This window comes from Lemur catta, chromosome 22 (genome assembly GCF_020740605.2).
Source record: "Lemur catta isolate mLemCat1 chromosome 22, mLemCat1.pri, whole genome shotgun sequence".
Taxonomy (NCBI): domain Eukaryota; kingdom Metazoa; phylum Chordata; class Mammalia; order Primates; family Lemuridae; genus Lemur; species Lemur catta.
Window position 1 is genome coordinate 7,195,897 of NC_059149.1, and position 12,591 is coordinate 7,208,487.

The following is a 12,591-nucleotide window of genomic DNA, read 5'->3' on the forward strand; positions in this document are numbered from 1 at the left end:
GAAGGAAACATTTTGACTCCTCGTGGCTATTAAGAAAAAATGCTTAAAGCTGCCAGTGAGTCAGGCAGAAGCTGGAAATTCTGTTGATTCAGAAGGAAACAAAGGCAAACATTTCCCTGGCTCTTTGGAGAGAAAAATATCCTTTTGCTTTTCTGAAGAGAAAACTAATGCTTAGAGAACAGGAGCTATCCTCACAAACGTGCCATGAAATATGTCTGCCCATGATTCGAACACTTGAAAATCTGAAAATTGGTCAGCAAATGCAAGCAGAGGGAAGAATCCAGCCAAGCTCCAGGCATCGTCTCCTCATTACGGAAGAAAGCTCGTGACTATAACCAGAGACAATCACTGGGGAATCTGTGTGACTCCTTAAACCTTGCAGTTTCTAGTATCCGTTATTATTTTTATAACTTCATTTTTGTGGTTACTATTGCTGCACAGAAACTACTGGAAACTTAGTGGCATAAAACCACCGTTACATCCTGCTGGTCAGGAATCTGCACAGGACAAAGGGAAGACGGCTCCTCTGTGCGCCAGTGTCTGGGACCTCAGCTGGGGGCACTTGAAGACAGAAGATGACTGGGGATGGGGGCCCAGAGTCACCTGAAGGCGCGGTCCCTCCTGGCCAGGCGTCACCTGGAGCACCCACGCCTGGCTGCTCTGTGTGTTCTGCCTTCGCACCCACAGGACAGAGGCCTCGGGGGAGGTGGACTCTTTACAGCATCCAAGGCAGAAGCTGCGTCACCTTTTCTGGCCTCAGAGGTCGCGTGCTGTCCTGCTGCACTCTGTGAGTTACAAGCACGACACACGCAGGGACTCAGACTCCATCCCCTGATGCAAGCAGGGTCCGGGCCACGTTGCGGAAGAGCGTGTGGGATGGCACCGGGGTGTGTCGCCGTAGCCACCTTTGGAAAATACCGTCTAATACATTCACCTCTTGACCATATACATAAATGTGAACAGTAGGGAAACATTTAAAACAAATTATATTTGTGTGGGGAGATTTGCCTTTGGGGGAAGCAAGAGAGGTGGCCCTGGGACCTCCTGCAGAGGCTTACAAAGGGACTGAAAATGAGCCCCAGGGCAGCCTGTGCCGCCCGATGCTCCGAGCCGCCCGGCTGCAGCACGCACCGTGAGTGTCGCCCTGACCTTCCAGAACGCTCATCCCGAGTCGTCTCCATACCCTGAGTAGTGAACTCAGAGTTTCTTGGCACAGCAAAAACACCGCTGATCTCATGTCAGCTTGGCCACGCCACGATACAGACTTAGGGGAGTAGTTTGGCAGGAGAACTACTGATGTGATCATGAGGGCTCTAGAGTGAAAATTCAAGGGAATGGAGAAAATGCAAATATAAAACTTAAAACAGGGAAGTTGAATGGAAAAAATATATCATCCTGTGACTTCAGGTGGATTTCTACTAGTGATGACAAATAAATTTACTCTTTTAATACACGGTAATGAAGCTCTCAGCACCACCTGGCTCCTTCTCCTCCCGTCCTGTTTCCTGTAAACTCCCTCCTTCCCCACAATCATGCTCTTTCTTTCAGTGAAGCAGGATTCAGGGAAACTGATACTTAACATTCTGCTTATCTCTTACTCACAGCTCACACCCCTCTCCCCACACCCTCCTGAAACACATACCAGGTCAGATTCCTCTGAAGTTGAAGAACCTCCCAGGCACTGGAGACTGAACACAGCGACCAGAATAAGATATAACCATCCAGGAAGCACAAGCTACTTAACTGACCACACCTGTGCCAACCTAAATACCAGAGACGGGCTATCTGAAAGCAAACTGTATTTACTCCAGAGCAGGGCATTGCAAGGGGACCACGCCTGCGTTGTAAACTATGTGTGCGTTCAGGCAGGTAAAGGAAGACAAAGGTTCTCAAAGGAAAAATGAGGAGGATGACATCATTTATTAAGATAATTATCCTTGGCTACAAGGAACAACAAAGGCGATGCCAATCCAAGGTTGGACAGGCAGTTGCCAGGCAGATGTCCTTGCAAAAGCATTTTTTGTGTAAGGCTTTGGTGGCTTTGTACAAGGTTGTGGTTTTTGCAGAGTCTTTTCTGATAGTTTTTATTATTGGGCATGAGAATCTTCTCTTCATTGCCCTCCCTGGCTTTATTTGTCAGGTTTTCTTTTCTTCCTTTCTTTTTTTTTTAAACACAAGTGACTCCATTTTTTTGGTTTGGTTTGGTTTGATCAAGTGACTCCATTTTGATGGTGACAACTTTCTCATCCGTGACACCTCATGCTTGCTCTGGCCACAGAAAAGCAGCACAGGCCGTCCGGTGGATGAGGCCTAAGGCCAGGGTCGGTCACCCCAGGGGGAGGGAGGAGGATAAAGGGGTGTTAGGGCGTAAAGACAACCGCATCATCTCAGGTCTGCCCCGCCGCAGCCTCTCCTCGCCGGGCGAGCACACACGACCAATATTATCGCCTAGCCCAGGCCCGCCTCCCAAGCTTCAGGCAGGACGGCAACGTGCCACAGAACTACCTGGCCACAGAGTCACAGGAGAACACAAAGGACAGACCTGGCATAACAGCTCTGCAGAGGAGCAATGGTTCCCCGAGCAGGTGCACAGCAAATGCCTCAAAACGAAGACGGTGCACGGGCGCCACCTGGTGGGCAGACGTGCCATCGCCCGTGCAGGCCCCTGGCACAGCCCTCCCTCCAGGGTCCTGCAGGAGCATCCTACCGTGCATTTGTCCTAAGGTTCCGGTGATGGCCTGTATGGAGAGTCTCAGTTGCTGCAGGGCCTGGAGCAGGGCGTCCTGGCTGGGCTGCAAGATGGCGTGCGTTGCCTGGACCAGGGCCTGCAGACGAGATTCCACACTCAGTTCATTAGCACTGCATTCAAGCCCGCGGGGGTGGAGCGAGCCAGGGAGGGCACCCCGACTGCCACCCTGGGTCAGAGCTCCCTGGGGGCAGCCTAACTAGCTCTGCTGTGGGGTCGCCCCAGGGCCGGATCTCTCTGGGCACCTCCCAGACAGACCCCTGGTTAGGATTTTCTGTACCTTTCTACTGGATGCTACTTATACCTCTCAAGGGCTGAACTTTATTGTTTGGCCTGTTTCTTCTTCCTAATTTATCACACATTATGATCACTTCTACTTCTGCATCTCCAACCAGGGCATCCTCACACTGAAGCTCTGTGTTCCATGAACTCAGAGCACCTCTGCCATGAAGCGTCCCTTGCCTTAGGGCGGTCTCTGCCTTACTGAACTACACATAGAAGGCCAGTGTTTGATCCTGTGCCTTCCAACGGACTAGACAAATGAGTGAGAATGAAAGCAACCATGGAGTTTCGCTTCTGAGAGTAAAAGAAAGTGCTGGAACAATTATGTCAGGACATGGTAGGCACCCAACATATGCCCACTGGTGAAGGTGGGGAGGGAAGTCATAAATCTGCCTTAAATATCTTGAGGCAAGGCACGAAACTCGAGCTGATTACGATGTCTTTTGTCTTTTATCTGCCTTTCTGGTACCTGTCTGATTCTTGAAGAAATTCAAGTTTGCAAGCCCTGAACGATGCCTTCCAGCTCCAAATACTTTTCATTTCATTTTCCTTCGAGCCTTTTCACAGCAGTTTTCTCTGCCAGGAGTAATAATAATGTGCTTTGTTCCCCCCCTTCTCCCTCTCTCTCTCCCTCCCTCTCTCTCTCTATACATCACTCTGGTTTTCATGTCATTTCTCTGGGGAAGCTTCGCCTGACCCTTCAAGTCCGGATTAGGTTTTAGCTGTCTTTTCATGAAACCCCACACTTTTCCCCTTATTACCCTATTCTAGTCCATTTTCCTCCCCTGGATATCTTGTGGGAAGCTCCCCCAGGTGAGCTCCTGCAGCGGCTGGGACAACGTCTGCCTGTTCACTGTGGTTTCCCATTGCCTAGGGCCATACTGTGTGGGTGTAGGATGGACAAATGGGCCATTCAGGTTTGACAGGAATTGAGAAAAAGGAGCTAACACTGTGGACTAGAACTTAGATCTTTTCTCTAAGACTTGAGCTAAGTAGGACAAGGTCTGTGTTCCTCTGTACTGAGAAATCTAAATCTACCACAGGGATGGGCTGGGAGCAGGGAGTAGAGTTCAGACTGATTTCTCATTTAAAAGAATAAAGTGCCGTGAAGCGAGAAGATACCTTAATCCCAGGCACTGCTGCTTTCTCTACCAGAGCAGTCACCAGTACGAAGCCACGCAGGCTGTCTCCCCCCGGAAATGAGATGATGGTCTCCAAGTTCCTTGGGAAGGAGACGGTGGCGGGATCAGAGGTGTGGACACCGTGCTGTGAGCACTCACTGCCTGCGGGTGTCCCCCTGCCCCAGTTAGACAGCTTCGAGGCAGAACCAGTGAGCAACTCCCCTCTCCATGAGACAGCCCTGAGCGGGAGCCTCTGCCTTCAGCAACGTCCAGGCAGGAAAGAGAATTGATCGGTTCAAGCTCAGGTTCAGCTGACCAGAGGACGCTCAAAGTCTAGCACGGCCCTGATGGTCCTAGCCCACCCCGCAGTGGAACAGCTGAAACACGGGTGGGCAGTCTGTACCTGACTCTTCACAGGGCTGCGGGGCCAAGTCTATGGCCCATCACACCGTCCCTGTCAAAAGCCACAGTCTCAGAGCCAAACCGACCCAGGCAACAGTGAAGTCCACGCTCCCTTTTTACAGGCATGAAACTATGGCCCCAAAAAGCAAAGTAGCTCACCCAAAGTCACATAGCTGGACCAGGTTGGGAACAGTTTAATAACGCAGGCTAGAGCTCTTTCTGATCTGTGATACATACATATATATATATATATATATATATATATACACATATATATATATATATATATAGGTATTTATTTATTTACCCACATGCTGTGTCATAGAGTGGGAGCTGGAAGGCTGTTACAGAGACACAATTTTTAAATGACCTGCTGTCACTTTGTAGATCCAGTCTACAAAACCTCAAAACTTACCTCCATAGATCACTTTGGCCTCTAACAGTTTTAGCATGAGAAAAGGTGAAAAACAAACCAAACGCCAAAACCAAATAAAACAAACATAAGTCAGGACTTTTCTTATTCCAGCGGGTACATTAGCTTAGGAAGTGATGTCTTTATCTTCCACGCCCCCCTCTCTGAGCTGTAGCTTTTTTTCCGGACCCCTTTATTTGATGGGTTTGCTGATGGGAGAGGTGACGTTGTCTCAGGGGCTACTTTTGCTCTCTGCGGGAAGTGGAGCCTAAGGAGCCATCCGGCCCAGCCCTGCCCATGAGCGCCACAGCCCATGTAGCCACAGATACGTCAAGGGGATTCTTCTGTACCCGCAGTTACCACTGCCTGCACGCTGGCCTTTCATAGAAGTCATAGTGAAACGAGGAATCTTTTCAGACCAGTTGACTTCAAAGAGTCACAGAAATTTGGTGAAGTTTTTTTCTTGCATTGCACTTTACTTGTTTTATTATGTACAAATTGGAAAATACAGGAAAGAAAATTAATCCCCTATGGCCTGCCAGGCAGAGGCAGCCACTGTCAGCTTTCAGACTGTTCATTTTTGGCACATTTTCTTCTAGTACTTTTTCATGCATTTTATTTAGTGACTATTATACTGTATATAATCTTGTATGCTTTCCTTTTTGTTTTGTTGTAAACTTTCTAAAGTTAGCATGGATTCTAAAGTGAGCAAAGGATTTCTGAGAACTTACCTGATTTCCAGGGGTCTAGTCCAATTTCAGTTATTGGAAACCACCAAGAGAAAAAGAAAATCAAAAAACAATTCAATTTGTTAGCCAGATCTACCTTCTAGGGTCACATGGACACAGGCTTGCACACGCATGTGCAATGCACTTGCGGACACGCGTACATCCACACGCACTGAGTGCCACAGGTTGTGACTCGATTAGGGCGACTGTGTGACAAAGAGTGAGTCAAGTCTCAGCTCACGTATCGGCCCCAGAATATCTGACCTGTGGCAATCAGATTAACTATTCACTCCCCTTATATCTGTGTAATTCCCACAGCCCTCATTTTGGTTCTAGTTATTTTACTCCCATTTATCTCCTAGGACTTGCCTTAGATCAAGCTCTGCCCCCTTCCCAACGCTCTTGCTGATTTATGAAGCCTGCACTGATGTTATTTCTCTGAAATTCTAAAGGCTGTATTGTTTGAACTGCTCTGACATTGGCACACTGCTTTGTCTTGTTATCTGACCATCTGGGCAGTACTTTGTTTCTCTGTCTTTCATTTCTTCATAGCACTTAGCTCTGTGCTGGGCATATTATGAATAAAAGATTGCAAAAGATAATAACGAAGAACGTCTGGTGAGACCGACAACCGAGTCTGCATGTCCGGGACTGCACTAGCCCTGCGCCCCTCGTCCTAGGACGCCAGCTGCTTGTTGTTACATTTTGGACTTTACCCTCCCAGTACAGCCATTTCCCCTTCAATCTCCCTTCCTTCTCTTTGAATCAAAAATCCAACTTGACCAGACTTACGCACATCTATTTACTATTTATTTTTCATCCAAATTCTGAGCCAGATTCAGCAGCTTTCAATGATCACCTATTTTGTTGTTAAAGCGGAATTGGTCAAAGATCACAGTTAATAATTATAGAAAACATAAGCTCCCAGGGCTCAGAGGTGTGTAGAGAGATGAGGTGGCCCAGTCTCACTTCTTCCAAGGAGCACATCAATTAATCCCGAAGTCTAAGCTCGCTATTAAAATGTTTATTCCTTTCAAACAGATTCCCATCATCTCCTCTGGCAACTCCGGGGTTTCCCACAACCCTTCAGCTAAGGACACTCTTCCTAAGATGCAGCCTCGACGTCTCCTCATCCAGTCACGAGGAAAGTGCTATCTCTTCCATCTACGGCCTGAAATAAACTTGGCTGTGACAATAAAGTTCAAAGGGAAATTTAACATTTCATCTCTTCCACCTAATTCTGACTGTTTATTAGATTTCATATTTGTTAAAAACTCACGTATTTTGCAGGATATGGTCGGAAGCCAAAACAAAACAAAACTCACGTTGTTTCTTCTGTAAACAAATTATCCTGTTCTCAGCCCAACTGACAGAAGAACGATGTGAGCTCAGTGGAATGATGGCTTTGTTAATGGAAATTTCAACCCAATGTACCTAGGGCACGTGCTCTTAATTAGCCCATAATCATTCATTCATGATCACTGTATAATGATCGCTTATTGAAGCTCCTGGTTCTCACTTGGCTTCAATGGGAGGCATATTAGGAACAAACGATTGAGTGAGAAAGAATGAATGAAGTCTGGTTCTGCAGGAGCTTGAAGGTCACACTGAGAAACTCAGATGTGACTTGGAAGCAAACAAGAAAAAGTGTCTGGGCCAGCGTGTTCACAGTGTATCGAGAGGAAACTTCTGGGGCCTGTGATTTCTGAACTTGTGTTCAAGTTCACCCCTGCTTTGGCATTATAAAATCAGACAATAAATAGGAACATCTCCAAACATCAAATAGCTGCAAAGGCCTGGGCGTTTCCCAAGGGAAGAGTCGACATAGCACGATGGCCTCCCACCGAGTGTCATCAGTTAAAATTCAGACCACCCTCTCCCTTCCTTACCCTGCCGGGTCCCTTTTGGTCCAGTTTGTCAGCACCAAGTCCGCGTGGACCAGGATAGGAGGGAGCCCCAAGTTCCTGGAGACTTCCACTAGGGGAAGGGCAAGACTTCTCGGCAGAACCTTTCAGATACAAATCCAGACAATCAGCATATCCTAGAAAGAACGTGGTCTTTCATTCCAGCAATCCTGCGGCAGAGAAGTGACCTGGCGGCCAGCTGGAATTACCTGAGTGACCCGTATTCGTACACCTCACGCACATCTCTCTGTTAACCCAGTGGAAACAGTATTCACGAGTACACAGTGGAATATATGTGAAAACTGCCAGGTTGGGCCACACGTACACACAGACTATAAAATAACCTCTGGAAGCTGACTCTGCAAAGAAGGCCATCACCAAAACTTGTAGAGGACCGAGGAGATCAGTAGGGGGACAGACAGAGACACATAAACAGACACAGGAACATGTGAGAATCAGGGGCCCGGGGTGCCCTAGCGGAATGGGAGGACAGACCACCTCGGCCTGCGTGGAAACTGACTCTCCTGCTCACTCGTAAGTCGAACCCAATGACAACTTTAATAAGCCACCTCAAGGGAGACCTCATTCACTGCCTTTTACCTGAGGAGCGCTCTAAGATCTCTATCAGCTGTAAGTCCAGAAAAGCTACTCGGACCACGGGGTTTCTATCCGTGCTAAAGGTTACATTAGTCTCGATTCAAAAGGAAAAAACCAGAACATTCCTATGCTCCCCGTTTTCCATCTCCGCCTTCACCTCCCCTTAAGACAGAAGGATCTATTAAAGAAGCCCTGATTCTGCCTTTGTTTCCCTTAGATTGTTAGACAAATTTGGGATAGAATTATTTCTTAAATAGAAAATCATGCCGGGCGTGGTGGCTCACGCCTGTAATCCTAGCACTCTGGGAGGCCAAGGCGGGTGGATTGCTTGAGGTCAGGAGTTCGAGACCAGCCTGAGCAAGAGCGAGACCCCGTCTCTACTAAAAATAGAAAGAAATTATATGGACAACTAAAATATATATAGAAAAAAAAAAAATTAGCCGGGCATGGTGGTGCATGCCTGTAGTCCCAGCTACTCGGGAGGCTGAGGCAGGAGGATCGCTTAAGCCCAGGAGTGTGAGGTTGCTGTGAGCTAGGCTGATGCCACGGCACTCACTGTAGCCCGGGCAACAAAGCGACACTCTGTCTCAAAAAAAAAAAAAAAAAAGAAAATCATGAAGAGCCTTAAAGAGTTTAGAAATGTGAATGTAAGGTCCACTTTCTGCAGAAGGCGGTGGAGAAGTGAGGACTCACTTGGCTGAAAAGCCAAAGGAGGAGAAACAGAGAAAGTCAGGGATGATCGGAGGTGGAGGTGGTGGCAGTGGGGACAAGAACCCTCATTGGTGGCCCGGAACTACATGGACGCTGGGAGCTGGAGACGTCCATGCCCATCACCTTCCTCTAGGCCTCCCCCAGTCTAGGATAATGGTTTGAGGAGCAGATGGCAGGGGGGACCCACGTGGATGTGCCTAGATGTCACAGTTTTCACCATCAGACACACAAATGTTTAAAATGAGATGTACTGGCCAGGCGTGGTGGCTCACGCCTGTAATCCTGGCACTCTGGGAGGCTGAGGCAGGAGGATTGCTCAAGGTCAGGAGTTCAAGACCAGCCTGAGCAAGAGCGAGACCCCGTCTCTACTAAAAATAGAAAGAAATTAGCCAAACAACTAAAATATATACAAAAAATTAGCCGGGCGTGGTGGTGCATGCCTGTGGTCCCAGCTACTCGGGAGGCTGAGGCAGGAGGATCGCTTGAGTCCAGGAGTTTGAGGTTGCTGTGAGCTAGGCTGACACCACGGCACTCTACCCATGGTGACAAGAGCAAGACCCTGTCTCAAAAAAAATAAAAAATAAAAATAAAATGAGATGTACTGACATATAAAAATCTGAAGCAGCTCCACACTTCCCTTCTCCCTTGGCCTCAGTGTTCACGTGTGAGAGAATGGGCAGAATCCACCAGGCAAATGCCATGGGCTGGGGCTGCTCCCTTAACAGCCGGGTTGGGCTCTAGGACAAGGGTGACTGCCTGATTTCCGGGAAGGTGCACTTATAAAAAATGAAAAGAAATAGTAATTTACAGTATAGGTAGTGGAACGTGCAGATTTCACGTCTCAAGGTTCGGGTTCAAACTTTAAAGTTATACAAAGGTTCAGAAGAGATTTAGATGCGTTATTGGCGACAGACTAATAAATTAGCTAGAGAGAAAGCAGTATTAAAAAATAAAGATTAGTGTTGTAAATCTCCTTGTGTCGCTCTGGGGAAAGAAGGCTGCATTACTGAAATCAGAAGATCTGGGCTCTGATCTCATCTTTTCCACTAATTAGCTGTCTGACCTTGGGCATGAAATTCAACTTCTGTGCTCCTCTGTGGTCTGGGTATAGCGTAGCCTTACTTTGCAGGAACTCGAAAAGCAACCAAGATAACTGATATGTATACTAGTTTAAAATGCTGTTAAGTTTTGTTTTGTTTTTAATGAACTCTTAGAATCTGCCTTCAAATTCAGCTCTTTACACATTCTTGGAAGAGGGTGCCAGAGAAAAATAGATTCGGCTACTAATTAAAGGGAGCCATGACTATCAGTTTAAAAGAAAATTAGCTCCTTAGGAAAAGAAAATCATGTAAATGGGCCCTCCACCCTTCCTTCAATGGATACCCATCAAAAAGAACAAGAAAGTTCCCCTGTTCCAGGAAAACTGCAGTGCCCAGCACAGAGTCCTTCCAGAGGCAGCAGACCTGCCCGACAACAGGGGACAAGCATGTCTTTGCCCCTTACCTGTTCAGGCTGCGTGTCCCCTTCCTGCCAGACGTACCCCATGGTGATGCAGCTGAGGACCAGGTGGGCCAGGCGCCGTGCCCGGTAGCTCGTAAGGAACTGGCAGTCCAGGAGGGGCATCTGTGCGAGAGAAGTTCCACAGACTGTGAGTCACATGGATGGGGACAGAATAGGCATTCTAGGACTTGAAAGGTCCTTTGGGTGTAAGGACAGGAGCTGTAGTTTAATGAGGCAGCTAAGAGCCTGCACGCAGCTGCTTATCCCGAGACCTGGGAGGCCGCAGCGCGGGACGCGTCAGAGGATGTTGCTGGGAAGGTACCTGGGTGCCCAGCGGAGCCCCCACGTCGTCGCTCACGGTTGTGCAAATCTGTTGTCATCACGGCAGCCCCTGCTCGGTTGGAGGGTGCGGATAACCTGCTCCCGGGACCGAGAGTGATCAGGGCAGATGCCCGGCGACCTGCACGGCGCCGTCCGCGTACCCGTGGCCGGGTGACCCCGCACCAGCCCTGCGCGGGCGCTCCTCTCCGCACGTGATACCCGGGTAGCGCGGGGCTCGCGGAGGCAGGACTCGGACCAGACCCCACAGAGAGGCAGCTGAGCCGGGCCAGCGGGTTCAGCCCTTGCTGGAACGGTGCCGTGACGCTGCTAGGTCGTTCTTACACCATCCCCCTGCCCGTTTCCTCACTGTCACAGTGGGGAACTGACGGCAGCGTCACTGTGACCGTTTAAGGTTGGTATCGTCCTTGACGTGACCCCTGTTCCATCCCCTTCCCAGGCTCTGGACACAGCCTGACCTACATCCGTCCGCGTGCCCCTCTCCCAGGCCCGCAGCGCCAGGAAGGGCGACCCTGGTGTCCCTTTGCCTGCAGGCGCCGCCGCGTGCGCGCGGGTCTGGGCCCCGCCAGGGCCTGGGGTAGGCGGTGGGCGAACCTCCCCCGCCGCCCGGGCCGCGGCTCCGCCTCCTAGAAACGCTCAGAGAATCCCCAAGGCGGGGCCGTGCGGGGCTGGCGGGGCCGGCGCTGCTGCGACGCTGCGTTTCGTCCGGGCCCGCGGAGAGCTGGAGCAGCAGCTGTCGGGTGGTTCCTATGAGCCTCTCACTAAAGAGCGTCTAAGGCAGGTGCTAAAAACGTCCCCTGCACGTGGCACTCCGTCTTCACAAGAGTCCGAAGACAAACTGAGACTTAGAGAGGGGAGGACACCTGCCCAGGCCCCCGGGGCCCGCGCTGTCACCACCGTCCTGCTGTGTCCCTAAGTCAGCCCTGCCCGACAGAAATCTGTGCACAAGCTAGATGTTTTGTTTTAAATTTCCCAGCAGCCACATTAAAAAACAAAACAAAAAAAAAAAAGTAAGAAAGAACAAGTGAAATTAGGTGTGGTAATATATTTTGTCTAAGTCAATATATCAAAAATATTATCAATATATAATCGACATAAAAAATATTGAGATATTTTAAAGTCAGTCTTTCAAAGTCTTCATAATCTGGTATCTTGCATCTTCATTTGTTCTCGCAGCTTTTCAAGTGCTCAACAGCCTCCGCTCCCATGGTGCAGCCTCAGGGAAAGGAGTAAGATCAAGGTGAGAATTTCCTCTTGGTTAGAGAGAAACGTTTTTCTGGAAACTACTTGCACATTCCAGAGTCCTTGGCCTCGCCCGTCCAAGCAAACATACAAATAAAAAACAGCTTAAGGCTGGGCAGGGTGGCTCACGCCTGTAATCCTAGCACTCTGGGAGGCCAAGGCGGGAGGATCCTTTGAGCTTAGGAGTTGGTGACCAGCCTGAGCAAGAGCGAGACCCTGTCTCTACTAAAAATAGAAAGAAATTAGCTGGACAACTAAAAATATATAGAAAAAATTAGACGGGCCTGGTAGTAGTGCTAGCTACTCAGGAGGCTAAGGCAGAAGGATTGCTTGAGCCCAGGAGTTTGAGGTTGCTGTGAGCGAGGCTGAGGCCACGGCATTCTAGCCGGGGCAACAGAGTGAGACTCTCTCAAAAAAAAAAACAAAAAAACAAAACAAAACAAAACAAAACAGCTTAAGGGATTAAAAAGAAAGAAAAAACAGAACAAAGCAAAACACCTTTATAGTGGAACTTTCTTCCCCCTACAAGTAAAGGTGACATGGTTAGGGAGTGAGTCAGACACCTAATGTTTCCCTCAGTTTAGGGTAATCGACTTGATTTCACATT

The 12,591-nt window shown here is 48.8% G+C and overlaps 1 protein-coding gene across 1 annotated transcript in view; it reads right to left on the reverse strand.

Annotated features, from left to right (window-relative positions):
- IDO2 (indoleamine 2,3-dioxygenase 2) overlaps nucleotides 1–12,591 on the reverse strand; it is a 45,864-nt gene that overhangs the window by 12,235 nt on the left and 21,038 nt on the right. Inside the window, exons 3-7 of the mRNA XM_045535772.1 lie at nucleotides 10,407–10,526; nucleotides 7,581–7,699; nucleotides 5,695–5,709; nucleotides 4,151–4,250; nucleotides 2,708–2,825 (exon numbers count right to left, since the gene is read on the reverse strand). Of these exons, the coding sequence (XP_045391728.1) occupies nucleotides 2,708–2,825; nucleotides 4,151–4,250; nucleotides 5,695–5,709; nucleotides 7,581–7,699; nucleotides 10,407–10,526 (472 nt within the window). The remainder of the gene's footprint in view (nucleotides 1–2,707; nucleotides 2,826–4,150; nucleotides 4,251–5,694; nucleotides 5,710–7,580; nucleotides 7,700–10,406; nucleotides 10,527–12,591) is intronic.